General features: G+C 37.9%; 1 protein-coding gene across 1 annotated transcript in view; it reads left to right on the plus strand.

Annotated features, from left to right (window-relative positions):
* The window catches only part of med27 (mediator complex subunit 27), a 92,107-nt gene that overhangs the window by 48,552 nt on the left and 18,964 nt on the right, over positions 1 to 24,591 (plus strand). Inside the window, exon 4 of the mRNA XM_088940706.1 lies at positions 15,045 to 15,138. Within this exon, the coding sequence (XP_088796832.1) occupies positions 15,045 to 15,138 (94 nt within the window). The remainder of the gene's footprint in view (positions 1 to 15,044; positions 15,139 to 24,591) is intronic.

Raw genomic sequence — 24,591 nt, forward strand, 5'->3', positions numbered from 1 at the left:
TCTGTCTTCAGTAAAATTATTTTATACAAGAAATAAAGGATAGAAAATCTCAGTATGTTCAAAGTTCTTGACATACGCATTTGTTTGCCAGCATGACTCATGAAAAACCTCAAATATAAGAAAACCCACCCTTGAGTAAGCTCTGCCCTTGTTTAAACACCTCAGCTGGTTAATTTAAAATTAATGTCACATTGCTTTCATTCAAGGTAATATGGTGATGTATATATCTGTGGGGGATTCCTTAATCCCTGGCACATATTCCCAACGTTGTGTATCTGTTATATCCATACATCTGTTACATTTTCTAAACCACTTTATCCAGTACCAGGGAATTGGGAGAAGCCGGAGCCTATCCCAGCAAGCAATGGGCGCAAGACGGGATGTACCCTGGACAGGACACAGGCCATCGTGGGGCCACCAAGCAGGGCCAGTGTTTTATAGAAGTCAATTAACGCAGCATGTCTGAAACCCATACAAACACGGGGAGAACATACACACTCCACACAGATAGCACTCCACCTAGATTGCAGGAGTTGAACTCGGGGGCCCCTGCGCTATGAGGAAGCAATGCTGTGCCTCCATGCTGCCTATGTGTGATACCTCTGTGGTAACACTTTATTTGAATGTTGCTACATAAGGATTTCATAATCCCTCCGTAAATGCTTCATGTTATAACACATGCATAATGTTTTATAATTTAAGCTATAGATAATATTCTTTCTGTTCGCAAACTGTAGGTTGTGAAGGCCAGCCTGGCGTGAACTTTGCTGCATGTAGCAGTTTTACTATACAGTTATGCAAATTTTTTTCTCTCTTCATATAGAACACATTCAAAATGCCTTAACCACTCACAGGTGAAAAACATTTGAATGTCTCTAGCATAATAGGCTCCTTCGTTCTTATGTAGTTATTGGCATATAAGGAGAAAAGTCTGCTCTGAAGCAAACACTTTTGGAATCCCTCCTGGAAATGTTTATTAACAGCTATTCTAGATAGCACAGCTTCCTTGTGCTGTGTTTAGTGTTAGTCTTGCACTGCTGGGCGATTTCTGTGATTGCCTGGTCTTGCACTTCCTGGTGACCATTCCAAATGCAAAGAAGGAGAAGAGCTTAATGTGTTTCTGAAATTGCTGAAGAGCACTACAAGGTGAAGGCTAGCTGTCTCTTTCACTGTGAAACATTGTTCTCCTGAAATCACAGTGCTAAATGGAGTAGCCAATGAATTATGCAAAACCTTTATATGAGGTGGCTTTTATATTTTCCGATTTTTCACTAACTTTGTTTAACATTGTATGTGCTGGACAACTGTACTCTTACTGATGGTAAAATATTTGTCACAAATACTGTAATTTGTTGTCACAATAAAAATAAAAGTGGCATTAAACTATTTGTAACTCTCCCTAATAGACTCAAATCATAATATTACTTATTTAATACAAATCAAAGCATGAAAATATTATGCGAGAATTATATAGCCTGTACACTAATGGGGGTGGTGGTGGAGTGACTTAGAAAAGTGCACGTTTTGATCATGAGAAGAAAAGGCAAATTGCATTGATAAATCAAATGAGAGTCTCAATGGAAGTTAAAAAAAAAGTAAGAGCTCTCAATGGTTTTATTCAAGTGGTTCTTACAAAAAAAAATCCTCTTCAGAATGGAAAGAGTGTGTTACTTCAAAAGCTGTGTATAGAGGGACACAGTTATTTTACAAATTTCAATTCAATTCAAACTGCCACTTGACTTTTTAAATCCAGCAAGAAAACTACCTCATGTTGGTTTAGAAGAGGCACTTGATGGGAAACCTCAGTTGTGCCAGCATGATTAGATGACTTTATATGTATAAATGGGTTGTATATACAGTGGTGTGAAAAAGTGTTTGCAGTAGTAAGTAGTCACACAGGGCCATGTAGGTTTGGATTTTTTTTTCCCTTAATAATAATAACCTTCATTTAAAAACTGCATTTTGTGTTTACTTGTGTAATCTTTGTCTAATATTTCAATTTGTTTGATGATCTGAAACATTTCAGTGTGACAAACTTGCAAAAAAATAAGAAATCAGGAAGGGGGCAAACACTTTTTCACACCACTGTATATAAGGGTTTACAGGGATGGTAGAAGGATCAAAGATAAGAGTCAAAGAAATGTGACAAGTAGCAAAGAAGGGGATTTCAATGATTTCTGTAAATAACAGTGGTATTATTAAGGGGTGCAAGGCAGTAGGTGAGGCATTTTAAAGGATCTGATTATGAAAGCTTCAAATGAAGTGTACAAAATGTATAGGGAATGAGGAGCAGACAGAGCCCTATTTGACTAATCCTACACGTGGCAGTTCAGTGGTCCCTCACTACTTGGCAAATTCGAGCTCTTAAAATGACCCATTCTCTCACTCATAACATCTGGATCACAGCAGACAACCATTTGCCAGCTGTGCTGCTTGCAAGCCCCCTTGATGTGGATTTTTATCTTCTTATTAGACCTTAAGTTTCTTTGTATATGCAGCTTTGTATCTGCTTTGAAGACTAATGTTTAAAGCCGTTTCAGTGCTAAAGGCTTTGCATATTTGTGGATTTGTTCCTGGCAGTTGAATAGAACAATTCTTTTAATGAGGAGAGGAATATTCATGGTCCTGTGACCTTAGCTGCAGGTTTGTCAGGTAATCCTCTCAGAGCTGTGATGTCGTTTCAGTAGGGACCATCATTGCTGTGTATCCTACTACATCCCAGGCACCAGAAAGGAAGTGCATGAACTTTGCACCATCTCTGCACTGAAACCATATTTTTAGACTCTTGCAGTATGATCTGCCCTGGTCAGCTCTTTGTGATTAATGTGTGTAGAAACATTATTGTGTTCCCATATTTTATTTGAGTCTGCATCTGCACCACTGTAGCACATTATCAAATGAATCTGTAAGTGTAAGTGTTCTATTATTAATAGTATTAATAATATTCATTGTTTTAATTGAGGCTAGATATCGCTCTTCTTGGAAATGTAGGCTGCTCATTTCTTTGATAAATGAATGCTTTGATAGGTGAAACATGCTTCAGAAGGTTGCTGTTTGCAATTTTATGCATGAGATTAGTCGATGATTGTGGTCTTCAGTTTATAGATCTCTTTGAAGGTAAATACTGTGAGTGAAGAGTGCTTAGCCTATGAAAACAGAAGGGCAAAAAACCTTTGCTTCTAACTTGACACTAAAAAAAGTCATTGAGGTAAACTTTTCAAATTTATCTCATTTAGAGGAAGGAGGTACATCGATTTAATCCATACCTTTCTGTGAAATGGGTTTCCTTACAGCTTGTCTTGTGCCTGGGTGGACAGCAAGGGTAGAGAGAGATTTGGAATCTGTTGTGATTGTTTAATCAGTTTGTTGATTCCTTGTTTATCAGAAGAGGATGTCAATGATAGCCACTGACTAGGACAACACAGACATTAATCTTTTGGATGGAAACGTGTTGAATTTAATTGACTAAATAGGCATTTGACATGTTTCACCTAGGCCCAAACAGACAACTGTCAGCAATCAAATGTTGTTGGGACCTCTTCAACTGTATGAACACATAGTAAATGCTTCCACCTTGTTACCACTGATGTGTCTTGTCGCCAGGTTGAACATTTGCTCCCATTAACTTACTGGAAGCTGAGGCTTAAAGTAAAAAGTGAAAATCAATAGGTTCTCTCTCTCTCTGCCCTTTTAATCCCTGTTATCTGCCGGTGTGACGCTGACATGCTCCTAGTACGGAGCTCAGCAATGGCGCATTATACAAGTCATTAGCTGGGGTAGTTTCTGCTCAAATAGGAAGCAAATCAGATTAAGGTAGCATCTGATGGTTGAACACGCTTTCTAGAACCGGGATAATCAGGAGCAGAGACTGTATTGATTTTTGCTTTCCTTGACAGCATGCCTTGGTTGGAGCTGGGATTGGAAAGCAGTTAGTGACTATGGCCTTGGATTAAGACTTCCCAAGGATTGCATGAAAATGACACCAAGTGGAGTTGTGTAAAATGTACACATAAGAACCTATGTCTTGCTTAACTATGCTTCTAAACTTTCCCTTTCCAACCACTAGCCTTGTCTATTTTTTCTATATAGCTCATTCTGTGATATGCAATTCAGGTGCAAATGGCCAAACAGGGAATAGAGTGCAGTGTAGGTAGGCTGGAACGTGATTGAGATATTAATATCTTTGATTATAAAAGTGTTCAGGCAAACATCTACCATGTTAAAATAAAGTCTGAATCTCAAAAAAAAAAAAATATTGGTAGCTTAACCTAGATTTTCCTTGTCTTCGTCTTGTTCTTGCTCAGTCCAAAGAAAAAAAATTGTCATGTTATGCTTAACAGTTTAATGTTCATTTAATCATATCTAAAAAGTACGTTTACACAATAAGAAGAGCTAAATGTATAACAGACCCTTGAAAGCCATCTAAAATGTGTTTTTTTATGTCAGGCACAAATGGGTGGAGATAACTTAGTTCTAAGCAACTGTAGTTCAGGCACCTTAGAAAAGGATCTGTGATGTTCTATTTGGCAGTTTTGCTCTCTAGCCTGCAGTGATACTTCATGCTGTAGCCCCTATTGTTTAGATTTGTGACCCATCCCTTTTCGTCTCCGCACATCACATGCCAATTATTTTCGGCACACATAGCCGCTAATTACTTTTCCTCTGCTTGTGCTTCTGATCCCAGCACATGGGACTTCTCTTCGTTTCTAAATTGACCAATTTAAATATTTTGCCAGATCATTTCAAGCACGTACAGCAGTTTTTCTTTCAATTAATAACCATTTAATAACTGCTGGGTATTCTGGACCTTATTATTTTTTATCCATTTCCGTAATACAGTTCAAAAGCCTCCTGCAAAGCGAAACACATCTGAAGCTTACCATGGGGAAGCGTTAGACACAACAGCTTTTAATGGTGAATTATTGAATACATATCCACTGTAAGCTCTATAAGCAAAATACAGTAAAAGCACCAACGCAGTAAGCAGAAAAAAAAAATCGAAACCACCCCTTGGAACGGCTTTCTAGGCTCAAGGATCAGAAAAGATGGAGAAACTTTTGCTTGTCTTTTGGGTTTTGTTATAGCACTCCATCACAGACAGGTTGTATCCGATTTTTAGTTTTTTGTTTCAGACATTTGGAGTTTCCGACTGTTTATGAATAAGTTGTATCGCAAAATTCCATTTCTAGTTGTAAGGGCTAAGGCTGTGTCTTTCAGCATAAAGCGACTGTACGTCGTGGTTATGACCAGCCAACAGAAATAACCCAAAGAATTGCTCTTTAATTAGCTTTAAATATTCAGGTGCTTCCCTGTTACTGATTTTCATTCCTCTTTATCATGCCTTAAATCAGAAAAACTGGGATACTGTACAGATTTGAAGAGTCCCATGTGAATTCAGAATGGATCACCCCCTTCCCTCAACCGTTAGTTTTACAGATAGTTCAGTGTTTTCCAGGTTTCTAGGGAATCCTCCATTTGGGGTTTGAGTTAAAAATATAGAATAAGTTGAAGTTTTCAGCGCAGAAACTCTTCACTCCCTAGACAGATGTGACTTGAAAACAGGGGACCAAGCAAGATCTGTTTTGTTTTGTAACATCAAGGGATTCAGATTGGTAAGGATGTACAGTAAATAGACATACGTAAAACAGCAAACTCTCCTGACTGGATTGATCCATAGAGGCATTGTTATCTTTACATCTGAGGTAAAGCTCTAGTGCATGTGCCTGACTATTTTACCCATAGAGGTGACTGGAGCCTGCTGCAGTGCTCAAACAACGCAAGTTATGTTTTTTTAAACATTGCTTGGATTTAAAAATATTTCTGTAATTAGATCTGCAGTGCTGTTATTTTCCTTTTGCCAGCTATCCCATTAGAGAGGGCAAGTTGGCGTTTATGAGGCTTGGATAAATCTGATGATTTCACTTTAATTGTAGAACTGCACATGCATTATTTTCAAGGGCAGCCATTTGTAATGATAGGATTTAAAGAAAAAATCATAGCACCAAGACAAATTAATTTTCAAACCTTGTTGACTGTAACACCTTGGAATGAAGCACTAATGCAGGGGCATGCTGAGGAAGTATTCTGTCATTTCCAGATGTAATTCCTTCTTCTAGAGACTTCATTAATCCCCAGCTCACCTGTTAGCAACATTTCTGAAATAATAAACGCACACTAACTGTGGCTGCAGGCTCAGGCTGATAGTGCTTTATATAATGAATATGAAAATACATTTTTATCTGTTTAGTACTTTAGCAGTGAAGGGATTTATTGAAATGCTGTGTTCTGAAGTGCAAGGAATAGGTAGTAATTATCTGAAAACGAGCAAGAACAGGGTATGAACTTTTCAGGGAGTCCTGAACTACACAGAGCTGGTTTTGGCTTTATTTGCTTGTTGTGTTTGCTAGGGGAGTGTTTTTCATTATTGCAAGACATTTAATAGGCAATATCTTCTTAATTGTGTCTTTGTTTTTACCATACGGGAAACTGTGAATGGCATAGGCATAAAAACATGAATGTTTTTATTAAAAAAATGTCAGAATTAGTCTGTTGAACAATAGATCTTGTTGTCTGAGCTGTAATTAAAATTGTTTTGTTTGATTGGGTGACTGGCATGGTGAAGAGACGTTAAGCAATTGATTTTGTGATGACAGCCTACACCTGTTTCCTGTGTTCACCTGTGTCTTTTTGCCTTCCGAATTGTGTGGAGATAGCTGTTGTGTCTTTGATTTAACACCCCGCCACGATGCCTGGAAAGAAAGGCTCAGCTTACAGCCTAAGCTCACGTCCTGCAATTGCATAACCATACTTTAATTTTTCGGGATGTTATTAAAACATCTTTTCCCTTCTAATCGGTGAGAGATTGGGGGATTATTTCTCTCATTTTACAGGCCAGATTACACCGACCTGGATAAATCTGTGGGCCCATTTGACCATCTGGCCTCTCGTGTCCTTCGTAATCAGCACACTTGATATGTACTCACTGCCATTCCAGTGCCTGGGTTATTAATTTTATTTATTCAAGCACACCTTCTCAGGAAGGAGAACATAAGGAGCAACAAAAAGTAGGGGTTAGGGCTCAGGATTCACTTACTGGATGGTTGCAGTGCCACATCCTGTCACAGACATGACATGTGGTACCCTTGAGCATGGTACTTCACCCCAGTTGCTCCTATCCACCCAGTTACACTAAGGATTCCAGCACTGATAGAGCATAATCCTGTGATGGCATTCCATCCAAGGAAAAGCTACAACCTCTCAGCATGCTTAATGATACAGAAACTGGAATAAGCTCTGGCCTGATAGGTCTGTAGGCCACATACTGTATGTGAAAGTGTAGCTAAGAAAGCCCACTTGAGAACTTTACCCTTGAGCAGTGCTTCTGCTTATTGTTTATTGGGATAAAATCTATAAATTTTATATAGCGCCTTTCACACCTTTTCCTTGCCCCAAGGCACTTAACAGAGCTGTGTGACAGTACATGATGTTACAATACAGAAGGAGAGGAACCAAAAACTCCTGCTAACATTATACAATTCAGAAAAAAGTGTGGAGTATTAAACCTTCCATTTTGTCCTTCTGTGTGCCAGTACTCCATGCAGATCTCTGTAGACCAGGAAATCCTCCTAAACGATAGCTGTATTCGCAATGTCCCTCTTGGATCCATGACAGTGATGCAGCATCCAGACATGTGGGGAGAAGAATAGGATAGGCTTCAGGCTGAAGAGGTTCATTTAAGCTCAGGTATGGTTGGGAAAAAAAAAAACTTACTGCAAACTAAATAATCTTCCAAGATTAGAAGTGATTGAACGGTAAATCTTTTGGTTGCCCATCAGACAATCAATATAAAATTTAAAGAGATACCATTCCAAAAGAATCTCAGAAATCAAACCATAGTGATTGTCTGCATGATCAAACATTTATTGACCTGGACTATTTTCACTGATTGCTTATTAGCTTATTTAGGGAACAGGGAATTCAATTTGTGCACTAAAATAACTTAGTATTACAGTGTTGAAAAGTTACAGTGCTAGATCAGATGTTTTAACTGTAACTACTCCTAGGTATAATTGTTGTACTACCGAAATTCTGTATACACTCAGAATGAAAGTACACATGTATAGATCAGCATTGATTTCTCTCTTCTCTACATTAAGGAATGTGTGATCATTCTGTGGCATTTAGTTAGACAATACAGCAGAAATTTCTTTGACTTGGAGACAATATTAAACAAATGTCACATTCTGAATTTTTTGCCACGGATTTCCATATTAAAAAGGACAGTATCTCATTTTCCTACTTATTTGCTTGCCCTCATGAAAATTATTTTTCTTTTTTGCACGGCAAATGTATAATGGTGTTTTTAATATGTTGCTTTCATTCCATTCCATCGTGTTCTCCCTGGCTGATTGCAGGGGACCCCTGTTTTCAGGGAATAAGACTTTCATTCTTTTCACCTAAATAATGTTTGCTTAAATAATTAAAACAGCCCTGCAGTAAAACAGTGCATTTGATTTTCTTTACTTATTTTTGTCTCAAGACTTGACTGTAGACTTGAACAAACTGACTTGAAACTTGACTTCAGTCTGCAAGTTCCCTCATGCTCACACTCTTTAATAATTAATAATTATAATAATTGCTTACACTTACATAGCGCTTTTCTGGATACTCCACTCAAAGCGCTTTACAGGTAATGGGGACTCCCCTCCACCACCACCAATGTGCAGCATCCACCTGGATGATGCGACGGCAGCCATAGTGCGCCAGAACGCTCACCACACATCAGTTATCAGTGAGGAGGAGAGCAGAGTAATGAAGTCAATTCATAGATGGGGATTATTAGGAGGCCATGATTGGTAACGGCCAATGGGAAATTTGGCCAGGACACCGGGGTTATACCCCTACTCTTTTCGAGAAACGCCCTGGGATTTTTAATGACCACAGAGAGTCAGGACCTTGGTTTTACGTCTCATCCGAAGAACGGCACCTGTTTTACAGTATAGTGTCCCCGTCAATATAGTGGGGCATTAGGACCCACATGGACCGCAGGGTGAGCGCCCCGTGCTGGCCCCACTAACACCTCTTCCAGCAGCAACCTCAGTTTATCCCAGGAGGTCTCCCATCCAGGTACTGACCAGGCTCACACCTGCTGAGCTTCAGTGGGTTGCCAGTTGTGAGTTGCAGGGTTATACCTACTAGGAAACACATGGTCCAACCAATAGCTGTTAATCAAAGTTTTTATAAAAAATTAAAATTGTGATATAACTCTAGAATTTTAATCAAAGAACACCTTTCATAAAATGTAGCTTTTTCTGGATGCTCGATTTTTTTGTGCTCTAATATTATCCATTTGGATCCTTTGGACTGTAGAATGGTGTTGAGTGGTTATTTTTGGGCTATTTCAAAAGTCATATGGGACCCAGTTTCCCATTTTCCCATTGTGAGTATAAAATTCAGCCGCTAAAGTGAAGGAAATTGGCCGGCCTTCATATTGATTATGCTTAAAACAAACAAAATAAACAGCTGTTAGGCCCTTTGGCCCTTTCATACATTTCACTGGTCTTGGGTAGAATCAAATCATGTATCGAAAGTGCTGCAGTAAGAAAAGCACAGGTACTGTGTTTTATGTGCTCGAAAGCAAGTCCCCCGTCACTACTGGTTTATTTTCAATGCTGACATTTAATTATTGTTAAAATTTTTTTTAGATATTTGTTATACATAATACATCAATTTAGATTCCTGTAATTAAATCTGAACAGGGAGGTATTTTCTAATTTAACTACCTTGAATAATGCATTAATTCATGATTGTGTAATGCATTGATTCTCTATAACTGGATAATTCAATCAGCCACTACACCATATTCTGCTGAGATAAAATATTTTGGATTGGAAGCAGGATATCAAAGGGCACTTAAGCTGTATTCCGTTTTTTTTTTTAATTCCATTTCTCACCGTCTCATCAACTAGGCTTGACAAGACAACACAAAGAGCAGGATTTGATGAATTTGCATTCTTAATAAAATTGCTTGGTGCAGGAGTGTGTAGTACATCTGTTGATGTTATTTTATTAGCAAGCTTCATTATATAGGGCAACATATATTATATATACAAGCTTTACATTAAGTTTATGCAGGAAGGAAACGATAGGTGTCATCGCATACAAGTATTAATAAAATTAAGCAAATAAAATTATGATAAGGCTTGCACTATAAAGTGTGAAGCACAATGCATGCACTGTTCAAGAAGAAAAATAGAAACAAATGAATTTCAAATCCACGTGGATACAGAACAGCACTTTTGAGTGTAAACACTCTCTTCGTGTTGTATATTTACAGTGAACAAAGTGCAAATAACAAACAATGGTACAGTACATTAGAGGAGAATGTCTGAAGAAAGCAGTCTCTGAACTGATACTGTACATTTGATAAAGCTATGTGTTTTTACGTAACAATAACTTAAGAAAAACAAAACAAAATTGATCCCTCCACACAGGTACTTTTGAACTGTGAAATCTATATGTGAGTAGACAATATGTAATTGGTAGTGTAAACGTACCTTACATCCCTTTTTTCTGGCATGTTCTGACACGTATCCAACTTCAGACATTTATCTGTGCCATTAGTGAAAACAGTAGGGAACATGGGCAATTCACAAAGCCTTTTAGTCTAGCCTGTCAATCACACCATTTCTGTTATAACTACAGTAACATCTGAGGACAATCATGCAGAACCTTAGACTTAAATTATTTATATTTGCAGAAGAAGCTAAGATTTATCTTTCTCCTTGAGCAGTATGCTCCCATTTTATATCCTGTGACATTTCTATTTTAAAGACCTTTTGTGTATCCCTCTATTATTTTTATAGCTTCAATTGTAAGACTCTACGAACACAGGTCAAAAGGCCAATACGTTTATAAGTAATATGCTTACCATACTGTAGAGCGAAGTAGTATATGTAAGAAATACCAGCCTTCAAATATTTGCTTTCAGAGATTGTTAGAGCACTACAGAAGTAAAATATGTTTTCAGCATCTCATGTGTTTTCTTGAAAATAACAGTGCTCTGTACAGACTTTGGCTTCTAATGGTTTAAGTGGTTTTGTGGTATACAACAAGATAACTATTAATTTCTTGATTTAACTAATGATATCTGGGTACATCATTTTTTACATGAAAAATGATGAGTTTGGATGCTTTTTCTTGAAAAACCCGTGTTTAGCAGTGAAAAGTGCAGCTTTCTGCTCACCTAAGTAAAGCATCTGGTTTGTGAAATAGCTAAGGCTGGTAGATCACATGCATTCTTACTTCTGTGGACTTGAAAAGAGAGGTGACCTTTGAATTCGAAATGCCTTATAACAGTAACATTGGGATTGGATATTTTCCTATTTTGTAATCTACTGAAACCTTTTCAACTGATTACAGATCACCAGTGAATATTTTGTCTGCTTTTTGTAGGCCTATGAAATAATTGAATTGTTAATTCTTCAGATGAGAGATCCTAATTTTAAAAAGTGCATTAAAAGTGAGCTGATTTAAATTCATGGGCTGAGGGGATTTCAGTCCTCCTCGATAGTTCCTCCGTCTAGCAGGAGGAATATTTTAGTTTTATTTTCTAGGCCCTGGTGAAAAGAGCAGGATTAGTTAGAAAGATTATATTGCGCTAATTATATGCAGTTCAGGGAAATCTGTGGGCTCTGTGGTGGTGCATTTTGTCTGCTTGTTACCTAGATGAACCTTGTTCATTTCCAGTTCTAAGAAATAGCCCTGTAATAGGAGCAATTTACATGATAAATTCTTTATCTTATGGCTAGATAGTGGAAAGAAGGATGCTTACCAATATAGGCATAAACCTAAATTGTCCTACATAGACAATTGCATGTGTCAGGTGTAGTCTTGTTGATTGTGATGATCTTGCTTTTCTTGCTAATCCTACCTACAGTACCTAGGTTGTAATTTCCTAAAATGTGGGATTTTAATTTTATCTGGGTTCTGCAAAAAGATTGACCCGGGATGATTAGGACAGGTGTTATGAAATAGAGAAAGTGAGTATCTGAAAATACTACAGGTAGAAATGCAATGTTGTAGGTGGAGGTACAGGTAGCTTTCCCTGAAAGGTAGCCTTAACCCACTAAAGATTACCATATAAAATATATATTTCAGAATTTCTAGCATTTCCTGAGTATTGTCTCTTCTGAAATAGTTTTCAGTGTCAAAATAGAACTGGCCTACAGCTTGAGCAGGAATCTTTTCTTCAGATTGATAAACTGTGGCAAAATTTAAATATCAAGTGGGAAAGAGTCAATTATTATTCTGCACCCAAAAAGCCCACACCATGCGGTGAATTAATTGGCGCCAGAATTGCAAAGCAAGCCTCATCTTGAACCTTACTGACACCTTTATGTGCCGCAAATACAATGTTATTGTTATTCTTATTTCTTATTCTCATTTGGCCTTCTTGTAACAAATACATTACCATGCTTGAGATAAATTGTGAGTAATTCCATGGTTTGGTTTGATGAAGGGCTATCCTGTAACAATGGAATACCTCCAAGCACCTTAGCCTTTTATTATATTTATGATTTCATGGAAAGGAAGGTTACAGAGATGAAGAGTCTTATTTTCTGGTTGTTCATTCATTCCAATCTAATTTTCACCTTTCTGTAGCAAATAATAAACGGATTGAATGCATTCATTTTCTTTGCATCTCCTGAAGACACACATGTTTATAGTCAAGAAAAGTTTCATGCCTTTAATTTAAAGTTAAGGCCCAAGCTGAGATTATAACTAACTTGTTATAAAATATCAAAGAATGTGCAACGTATACCTTTTCCACTTTTGAGACTGTTTCATGTTTAGAGTAGGTTTGTTCATAATAGAAAACGTACCTTGTGTTAATAATTAAACCCCAGTTTTAATGAAGATGAGGTGTGGTAGTATATTCTTTAGCTTTATGTCGGTGACAAGGAAAGACCAGCTTTTGAAACAAGCTAAGCTATGTAAAATGTGTAAGTGGCAGACTGAGTTAAAGGAGATATATTGTACTATAAATTTCCAAAACCTTGAGGCCTAAAAAATCTGAATGTTTAGACATGCACTCCGACTTGGTATAATTCAGCTTCAGTGAATCGTTTTTTTTCCCCATTTTTGCTCTTTTGCATTATGCTCCACGCCCCTCAATGAAGTGTATTGATTGCAGGCAATAAAGAGATATTCATTAAATCCTGATTAGCATATAGTTAACGGTGACCTCTGGCTGTAAGTAGTGGCAGCCTGACAGTTGCTTTCTGCTGACATGCACAAATATGGGGTCTGCGACTTGAGGACCTTGTGCCAGGAGTCCTGATGAATGGCATTGAGGTCTTGAGACAGAGGGTCCTGTCAGGGTTTTGACGTGATCATGTTATGAATCAGTGGTGACTGAAGTACCTGAGTGGACCTTGTATCCTACGTCCCCTTCAATAAGATGTACAATACACCATTAGAAGAACCTCTTGCTGGCCTTGGCTTGACAATAAGGATATTTAGAATAATCTGCTGCTGGACTTTATTACATGATTTAAATATTAGAGAGAAAAATTAGCCACTGAAGTCCAAGGTTTTACTTGCCAACCCTCTGACTTTTAGGGCATTTCTGGGGTACATACAGGGCTTCAGAGAAACAGGAACACATGCTGACACGTTTATTTTTAAATCCACACAAAAAGTGTATAGAAATAACTTATGCATTCCAATTTAATTTACTTATGTGGTCAGATATAGTATGCCTTTATTTTAACACCAGTCAGTAAGTTATTGTGGAATAACATAGGTTAACTGTACTGTATCCTTGCCAACAGCAACACTCTTCCTACACACAAACCTGCCAAGTTTCACTCAAGCTCCAGCAGAGGAAAAAAAAAAACACTAGTGTAGTAAGTTATTCGTCAGGTCCTTGTCTGCATTGCTGGAAATTATTTAAAACTGTGGACATAGAGCGAGTTTGCAAAGTGCCCAAGTAGGTGCCACTTCCTTCTTTTTTTTTAAGGAAAGACGGTTTCCTGTTCTCAGAAACAGTGGTCTCTTCTTTGATGCACAAACTGGTTTATGGCAGACCTGGTTTCCAGCCTGAGTGATGACGTGTTCTCGCTTCATTGCAACACCACATCAAGATGATGGAAAAATAATTATGGCAGTCTGTGAACTACCACCGATACCCTATCAGTCATTCTAACCAGCTGGACACCATTCTGTTGCTGACAGGAAGTGTTATTTCAATATTTTTGCAACATGAAATGGACAAAATTGTTTCAGTTAAGTGGGGAAATATGAACAAAGGCAGTTTATTTTTGTTTTAGCATGAAAGCCAAAAGATTTACATTTTTAAGTTAATGTGGGCATGCATATGACAAGAAATCATGATTCAGTTGAAGACATTAATGCTCAAGCTGAGTGATACAGTGAACACACTGATTTATGACTGGATAACACTCAACTGCAAAAATATTTTGTACGTTGCACTTCACCCAGCACTGAAATGCAGCACCCACTGCAAGGGCAGCAGTGTGGAGTGCCACTTTAACTGGAAAATTGTGGGTTCATGTCTCAAGTGAGATACTGCTAGTCTACTCTTGAACGAAGTACTTTATCAAAATTCCTCCAGTAAAAATAATGAGTGCAATGTAAGTTGCTTTGGTTAAAAGCATCGTCCAAATAACTTTGTTTTGGTCATAATAGTGATGCATAGAATCACCCCTGCTGTTAAAAACAGCACCATGGAACATTTAATGATCTGGCAGTCAGAACCTTGTTTGTTATCTGATGGTCATATTTCTAGGGTATTGGTTTGGCAATTCTGATCCAGAGGGAAGAGCACCACCTACTGGTTCACCAATGCCACTTAAAGAAGCAACCTGTTTTGTCTTAGAGGTTTCTCATACAGTACTGACCAGGCTGGGATCAGGTGGCATGCTGGTAACACTTTTCAGTACCACAGTGTGCTTTTTCAGGGAGGTAGGGGGTACATAAGTAATAACTTGTAAAAATGACATTCTCTTTCTTTCTTTTAGGTATGTTGACGATGTCATATCCCGGATTGGACGCATGTTTCCCGATATGACAATTGAGCTATCTAGACCCAATGGTACCTCAGCTGTACTTCTGGTAAGATGAATTCTCAAGCATTATGAGTTCATTTTCTAAGGTAATCAGTTCCAGCTTCCTCATCGTTTTCAGTTCTAGGTTCTTCCTCGTTTTAAAACATATTTCTGTGGAGTGTTAATGTTGTATCATCTTCCTAATGACTCTGGGGCACCTTGGTTTTAAATGTGATAGGTGGGAATAAATGTATTTGACAAGAGTTGAGTGGCTTTTTCTTGATGTCCTCAAAACACCTATCTACTTTTATTCCTTTTGACCATTATTCTAATTTTTGGTTCATTAACACCAGCACTTTTTAGTGATGTTAGTGGCATAGAGCTGCTAGCGCTAAAAGCTTTGTAACTGTCTACAGAACACCGTTGATACACTCTCCTATAGGTGAGGATACCTGACCTTTCTCTTGCACTACTGGTAATTTTGTAAGATATATTCGTGAGACCTTTGGAAGCCCACGTTTTTTAAGATTGGAGTATAGAACAGACACTTTCTCAGCTATAAACCTATGCAAAGGATTATATGATAAGGTACAGTAAAAGATGTCATGTCCCACCTCAGAAACCAGTGAATTGAAATGGAAACAGCAGACATGCATTTTGGCTGTACCTATTAGCTTTATGAGCATGCTGCATGTCAACCCTGATAGTCTGTAGCTGCTTAAGCGTAGCTGAAAATCTGTAGCCTTAGCTGTGATCACTAAGGAGGGTGTAGAGCTGACGGGGGTGTGTGGGCTCTGTCTTGTGAGTGGGAGTTTAAACTGGTGCTTTTGGCCAACTTAATGGATTTGTGGTCATTATCTCTGGGTTGCTAAGTTTTCTTTCTTTGATGAAGTCACAAGGTTAAAAGTGCAAGCAGCATCAAGGACATGGCACTATCAGTAAGCAGCAGTGCATTAGTGTTACCTCTGCCTGACTAGACAACAGCATAAACTAACAGCCCCATTAAAGTAACACCCTTTGATGACAGTGGTTGCTTTTTGTAGAACCTGATGTTGGTATTATCAGGTATGTGAAATGAGCCAGCCTAAGAACAATAGGAACTGTTTACATTTATTTCAAATGTCGCAGTGCTTATTAGCGTCTGACTACAGAACCTGTTTTCTAGTTGGAGTAAACAGCCTTCCCTTTCAGCACATATAGGGTATAGCTAACATTCAATGATTGGATGCTCAACTTTTCATTTTTAAAAGCTAAATAATGTGTTCCCTGGTTCACTTAGTTCTGAAAATATTGAAAATCCCTGTTTGCAGTAATGTTATATTTTCTTAAAATACCAGAAGCAAGGTAATAGCGACAAACATTGCCTTTTACCTGCACTTGTAGATGAAGGAAAATAAAATAGTGGACAGGTTATGTAGTTTACTATTTCATTTAGTAACATACACAGTAGGGTGTTGCAAGTTCCTTCCTTCATTCCTTGACTTTCTTGCAATGCTATCTGTGATTATTATAGTTCGAAAAGATACCCATTTCATTCCCGGTGGCAGGATTCAATGTATCAGTGTATTATGACTTGAGAACTTGGCCACCTGTTTTTGCAGTTTTGACAGGAACTTTGACAGTTCAGTCTCGGCTGACCTGCTTTTGAGACTTGAACAAGCGCTGATCTCACCATCTCCTGTGGCATTCCTAAATTAGTGAGCTGTTTGTTTTCGTCGTGAAACAGAAACGATTTGCGTGTGGTGGGGGGTGCTCTAGTGCATGTTTTTCCTTCATCTTTTGAAAGCCATCTGTCATCTACAAGAGGGTTGTAATCAGATAGAAACAAAAGGGTAAGGAGCTGAGGAAGCATGTCTAAAAGGAAAATAAAGGTGCAATGTGTAGCTCTCACTTTTAAAATTCTCTGTGTCATTCCCTGGTGTTGCCAAGAGCAGAGGTTTGGTGAGTTTCATGCACTTCAGTGTTGTAGCCACTAAAACACAGCATGAGAAATGTAAGCACCATACAGACTGTCACCCTTTTATTAATTTGAGGTTGAAGATGACAGAAACTGTTCTTCACAATCAAAATTTGAAATATAAAGAGTGAAGCTAAACCTTTTGGAAATACTAGATATGAGCTTCTGCCTTTTTTGATCCTTTTACCAGTGCAATCCATATCTAATTTGATGTGAAGAGATCTTGTTTTACTGATGTTATGATGTTTATCATGAAAAACTTAAGAACAAAATAGAGGTTGCCACTTACAAAAATGAATCAACTTAAAGTAATTATCTGTATACCGCCAAATCTGCATTAAAAAGAAGACCATGTGCTTTCCTTACTGCCTCTGTAATCTGTCTCACAAAAGCAGCTGTAGCCTAGTCTGATCATTAATAGCTTTTTTCCTGAAAATGCCTTAGACATTTTGATTAAGCTTCTCATCATTTCTGTACTTTGAAAAAGAGAGAAAAAAATCGCAACTATAATCCCAAGCCTAGGATTAATCAAAAATAAGAACAATAAATTCCTGAGAGGTGATCAAGCAGCGAGTGTAGGTTTGAAGCCATTTATTTATTTCTAACTTTGAGGTCTTATTCACTCGATGGTTTTGGCCATGAAGCCAATGCATATAATTGTTTTTAATGTTTTTAGTTGGCAACAGTGAAATAAAGGAAATATAATTTAATATTTCCAAACAAAATGCAACTTTTACTTTTTCGCTGGCCGGATTTAACTAATTCTATCCTTGAGCTTGGCGGACGGATCCAGCTCAGCATCTCACTGCTGCCTGAAGCTGCATTCCCTGGGATGTGCTCATACAATTCTCTCTCAGGTCTTCTGGCAATACTAAAATATTAAAGCCCAATTGCAGTTCAGTTTTTATATAATGACTTTGCAAATGTGGTTTGTATCATACACAGTTCTATAATGTTTTGCATGAGGATATTTCACCTTTTATTCCTTCCTTCCAAGTATTCATATAAAGTTTGCATCAAACATTTATTAAAAGCTACTAATGTGCTTATTTCAGTGCAGGTGCAGTAAAAAGTACAACCTTCGGATAATGCAACCGTACAAACAATTGTTGTTGTTTTTAGAATTTCTGTACATGCAGAAAATAGTTTGCTGCACACTTTTCATGTCTTGGATTATTTTTCATTTCATTTCAACCACTCAGCTCTTTGGAATTAGATTATGGGAAGGGAGTAAAAGCTTTGGGGTATTCCACTATAGCCCCAGCCTTTAGGTAATATTCTGCAAAATCCTGCATTGTTTTGTTATCACTTGTGTAATGGCATGAAAACCCGATTGTGCATTTTAGAAGGTATGTTTGAAATGGGCTTTACATGTTTACTTAATCATCATTACTAGGAATAAAATTAATTGTCAGCGTCTCTTTTTCGTCCTAAATGGCTGCTTGTAAACAGCAGCGGCAGCAGTGGCAGGAATAATGCAGCGTTAATTAGGGCATGAGATTGGGGTCAGGGGAAGAGACCAGCAAATTCCCTTCGGTGACAGACTGCAGTGAGGAGTGCATCTCTCTGATAATTAGCTACTGTTAATTAGCGCTCAGCCTGCTTGGCATGTTCCTGGGGCACCCCTGTATATCCCACACGCTGAATTGCATTGTGCATACAGTTAAACGGCAGGTTCAGGATAAATGAGAGGTTTTATTTAGCTATTTTGTGTGTGTATTTATAGACAGAGCAAAGCATTGCAAGACACGTGATGGCCAATTGCTTAGTAGAAACAAGCCTGTTCCTTTAGGGAAGCTTAAAAATGAAATGTGTGCAGTTGCTTAGCATGCATATTTTAGCAGAATCTGTCTTGCGGTTTTGCACAAGGATCCAAGCGAAACAAAAGATATGCATTTGTTTTTGAGCACCGTCTTAAATATTATTTTTAACATCTCAAACTTATAGGCTTCAATTTGGATTTTTGTTTTCGCTCTGTAAGGAATCTTTTTTTTTTGCACCATGAAGAACCTATTTCTAGCACACCTTGGTCGTTAATAATAAAAATCTTAATTTATTTTTTTCTTTCTTTCAAATTTGAGCAGCTGTTCGCTGTTCTCATAATAGGTTCAAGGGAAGCAGTGCGAGGAGTATTTTACACTTTTTTTTATTAATTGAATTTTATAGTGACCTTGTGGTATTGATTTGAATTAAAAAATTCCACTTCAAGGTCGAAGCAGCAAATATCCTAAGGGCAGGGTATTTGACTGCGGTGTGCTATCTATGGAGTATTGACAGTGTTCTGTAATAACTTCAGAGGTTCTCCTGCCAAAGAACAGGGTGAAACTGACAGAGTTATCACAGGACTGAAATAGAAATTGTCTGCATTCATCGTATTTGGAGTAAATGTTATCCTACCACTGAGTCTAGCTTTTTAGAGAACAGAATGGGATCTGAATCTGGTGAACTGTGGTCAGGGAGCTACTTAGAATGGCACAAGGTTTTAGTGGCTGCATTTGGGATATAAGGTAGTCTGTCAATCCTAAATGCTTTATAAGATATTTGAGGTGAAATGTGTTTTTTTTTGCATTTATTGACTAGGCTAATAAAATGATGGGTCTTTTAAAACTTTGTAATTAAAATATACAGCGTTTTCAGTGATTCGTTTCGCTTCATAAAGGGAGCTTCGAAGCTAATGGTTATAGGGTATGTGCTGCAATAGTTTAAAAATGGTCACTGGAAGATTTCATGTTTTGGCACCAACGGTTTCTCTCATTTTTTAACACCCTGTTACATTTTATAGCTGATATTTAAACATCTGTGAAGTCATCAGCCTTCACAATATTTTTGTGCTGTGCACATAAAGCTTTAAATTCTCGTACCAAGTGCTGCCAATCATACCGAAGACTCTTGAGAAGACTCCCATCACTCAGGCGACTTTGTTTTAAAATTGACAGTAGTAGCACTTCCTGTTGTAGCATTTTCAAATTTGACATTATCATTGAGGACCACTTTTCTCCAAGCAGACAGCTTAAAGAAAACTCCATCAAGCAGCTGTCTACACCTTTCTTACCTACTGTACCTGCCGTCTCATATGCTTCTGGGCAAATCGGCTCCTTTAATTGAAATGATGGGTAAGAAAGATTTAAGGTGCTGGTTGCTAAGAAACGTTTCTGTTTCCTCAATGCAGATCCAAAGCGCCTACCTTCAGTTCTTTCAGTGCAGCCCACTGTTTCTGTAAAAAACATGCCATCTGTCTTGGAGCAATAGAGTCATCACATAAAGTATATTCAGTTTTAATTTTTTTTTAAATAATCCTATAAAAGTTTTCTTAGCTTCAAAACATTTCAGTTGTCGGGGGGTTGTGGATACATGATTACTTTCGTGTTCTTGCTGTTAATGGAATTTCCCATAACTGCTTGTTCGTTTATTTTGCCTCCAGACAAGAGCTGTTTTGGGAATTTTCTTGTGTCTTGTCCTACAATCTTACTGCCACGTGGCCTAACTCACCCTTCTACACTGCTCACCTCCTGCCGCTCAGTTTTGAAGTCAAAGCAGTACAAGAAGAGATACATATCCTGATCTGTGACGTAGAAATGCTGATCTGTTGCCCTTGTGAAAGGGCTGCAATTGTATGAGCAGTGCTTATGATGCAAGTGAAGTCTTTGTTCAGGAATGCAGCTGACTTGTAAGGGATGCCCAGCTTGTTGTGACAATACCCATCAGGTAATGATGTTGATGTAATGAGGGGGACAGGCTGAGGCATGGGTACTATTACTAATTTTACAGCATAGATGAAGATCAGCTTCCAGCAAGAGAAGCCAATGTATTTGACTGGACCTCCAGAGAAGAAAGTGGAGCTCGCCCCACCATTTAGAAATACATTAGTCCACAGTAGGTGCTTGACTTCTGTAGAAGGTTTTGAGTAGTGTGAGGTAGTAAACTAGGCAACAAAGAAAGCAAGAAGGAAACCACTATAGAGCAGACACAATATAACAGAAGAGGATTGGAACTCCTAGTAGTTTGGAGTTTATATCCATTCTAAAATACCCACCTTTAAAGAAGGCAATGCAATAAAAAAGGATGCCTCTGGACAAAACCACAAAATCACAAAACACAAAATCTTAAAATCATGAAAGAAAGGCAAGAAACATGGATTCTGCAAAATATTGTAAATGAGTCAGAATTGTAAATAAGTTGTTTTGATGATCACTGTTTGACAGTGTTTCCAATGCTCGTTAGTTTGTTTTTCCAACAGTGATAGTGGCTTTTGTTTTTTGAAATTCTATCTCCATAATAAATTTTCGGTTCAGAACACACTCGTTTTCAATGAAAAAAACAGTGGAGCAGGTAATTTACAGAAATGTAGATGGTTGTTGCAGGGGTGATAGATATTTAAAAAACATTCTTTTGACTTGGTTTCAAGAACAGGTGATAATGAGAGCCACTGATTACAGCATCTCTTGTGATTCTGACACTTTAATAAGATTAGGCATCTTTACAAATTAAAATTCCTTATTACCTCAGCATAGCAAAGTAAATCATTCTATAGTATCTGCTTCCCTCAACAGCTTCCTTATATGTAGACATGATTTTGGGTCAGTTTGTGTTTTCCCATGTCATTGAGCCTATCTCTGGGTTACAATATGGTTTGTGTTTTTGTCACATGTGATGTGTCTGTGAATGCTGGATTGAAACCTAACCTATGATATATAGAACATTGCTAAACCTACTAGAACCATAAACGTTTTGTTACAGTTGTCTGGAAGGAAATATCTTCTTTTAATTCCTCTGTGTTGAGCATTTTCTGTCACAAGGAATTTTCTGACAGTACTTTTTCTCTTTTGCTTGTTTTGAAGCTGTTGGAGGAGGAGAACAGCCAGATAAAGAAAATGGGATGTGATGTAGGAAGAGAAAAGCATGTGCATATGTTTGCTTCTGTGAAAACCTTGTAGATAGAGGAGAGCTCTCAGAAGCCAAGCTAGGGGTCAGTTACCTGTCTTGATTTTTGGTATATCCCAGACTGTCTCAGTTTTAGGAGAGTTTTAGACTTTTGCCTTGATCTAGCAATGTTAGATTAAAGGCTTTGAAGTTCAAGTATGTTGTTCTTGATAAAACCCTTTCCTATTCTCTTTTTGATTAATTTCTGTATAAAAGTGGTCACTTCCATTTTCCTGAGAGTTAAATACTAACATTTCATCCTGCTGTCTTTGTCACATACAGTGGCTATCAAAAGTGTTCACCTCCCCTGGATTTTTACCCATTTTACTGTGCTGCACTGTAGAATCACAATGTATTTAGATGGGAATTTTGCCATTGATTAACACAAACACTCTACAATATCAAAGTAAAAGCAGAATTCTTCACATCCTCCTGAATTATATTTGTATTAAAGTAATTGATAAATATAAAACAGAAAATAAGTGATTGCATATTGATTGGTTCACCCCAATAGCATGTGTTACGTGCTGTCGTAGTTACATCACAATTTTAAGTTTAATCTCAAGTTCAGTTCTGAGAAAGATTTCAAATATAATTTAGACTTTTCTACATATTAACTGCTCTTAGATAAAAAAGTAAAAGATGTACACTCCTGGGGTGGAAGTCATTTACATGATTTTTTGTGGTGGTTTACATGCAACTTGTGGCCCTTTTCCTTCTGAAGGAAACACCCCTTCCTTAAAGTAGTCATCTGTCAAATTGAGCAGCCTGTACTTTGCCTAGTTCCATATACAATTTTCAAAACCCAGTTCCTTCCTCCTCTGTCTGTGTACGAGGACTGTCAAGTGTTAAGTGTTTTAGATGGTCATGCTAGGATTATCCTGTTAGAATTCACTTTCATTATGTTACATTTCAATACGTGTCAGTTAGATTTGCCCTACCAGAGGTTAATAGTGATTGATTTGTTGTTGTTAATCACAAACCCTTTTGATTGCCTTGCAAAAATATATTGATTTGAAATGGATCTGATTTTTTTTCTGCCCGCTATCATTGAGTGTTCTGCTGTTTTAGATCTTAAATGAAGTGTGTCAGCCTCTGTGTGCCGATGGCAAAGCTACCTTAAAAGTTTTGAGACTGTTCTGTCCCCTGTAGCTTTGTGTTTAGAAGAAGAGCTAAATATTTAAACCCCACCCTAACTTTAAAGGGTGTCCCTTCTAATTCTTCCTTATTTCCTTTCATTTCAATTAATTCAATTTTTGTGTTTGTTCTTAATAACTGAGGTTCAGTAGGTGTATGTGTGGGCTTCCTTGATAATGTGCCATGCTATTATCTCATAATGATAGTTTTCATAGGAGTTCATTACAATATATTATTATCATGTTATTCATTTTCACTTATGTTCTTCAGTTAATTCCTCGATTTACAGGTAAATAGTACTAATTAATAATTTTAAGTTTGATTTTTTTTTACCAGAACACAGTTATTCACAATATATTTGAACTGCTCACGTCCTACACTATATGCTGTATATTTGAACTCATTTGAACAGACTCAGTATATAATGGGTATATTTTTAATTCTTTGGTTAAGCTTTGGTTAAATAAAGTGAAACCAGTATTAGCACTATTACGAATGCTATTATAATGTACTGTATATGTAAATGTAGTTTCATTTCACAATCTCAGAAAATACCACACAAGTTGCCAGCAGCCATATCGCTCTGCAACTCACAACTGGCAACCCACTGGAGCTCAGCAGGTGTGAGCCTGGCCAGTACCTGGATGGGAGACCTCCTGGGAAAAACTAAGGTTGCTGCTGGAAGAGGTGTTAGTGGGGCCAGCAGGGGGCGCTCACCCTGAGGTCTGCGTGGGTCCTAATGCCCCAGTATAGTGATGGGGACACTATACTGTAAACAGGCGCCGTCCTTCGGATGAGACGTAAAACCGAGGTCCTGACTCTCTGTGGTCATTAAAAATCCCAGGGCATTTCTCGAAAAGAGTAGGGGTGTAACCCCGGTGTCCTGGCCAAATTTCCCATTGGCCCTTACTAATCATGGCCTCCTAATAATCCCCATCTATGAATTGGCTTCATTACTCTGCTCTCCTCCCCACTGATAGCTGATGTGTGGTGAGCGTTCTGGCGCACTATGGCTGCCGTCACATCATCCAGGTGGGGGCTGCACATTGGTGATGGTGGAGGGGAGTCCCCATTACCTGTAAAGCGCTTTGAGTGGAGTGTCCAGAAAAGCGCTATATAAGTGTAAGCAATTATTATTATTATTATTAAGTTTCTTTCTTAATTTTCAGGTAAGGTGCATTGCTTTAAGATTTTAGAAAAGGCCTCTGTCACAGACAGACCACTCCACACCCCTTTAAAATTGTATTGATGTGTTGCCAAGCCTATAAACTATAGGGCAGGTAACTTCCAGTACTCTGTGACTGACTGCCAAAGTTAAGCATCTTGCTCTATTAAAAAGCCTGTCTCCATTAATGGGTTTAAGCTCTGAGCACCTGTCTCAGTACAGAGTGGCACTCTGCTACAGTAGATGTACATTACGCTTTGAGCCAGAATGACAGTTATGAATTTAATAAGCTAATGTTAAGGGGAGGTATGTAACTCATCAAATATAAATGGATGTTTCTG

The sequence above is a fragment of the Atractosteus spatula genome, chromosome 23 (genome assembly GCF_055471065.1).
Source record: "Atractosteus spatula isolate fAtrSpa1 chromosome 23, fAtrSpa1.hap1, whole genome shotgun sequence".
NCBI classification, from domain to species: domain Eukaryota; kingdom Metazoa; phylum Chordata; class Actinopteri; order Semionotiformes; family Lepisosteidae; genus Atractosteus; species Atractosteus spatula.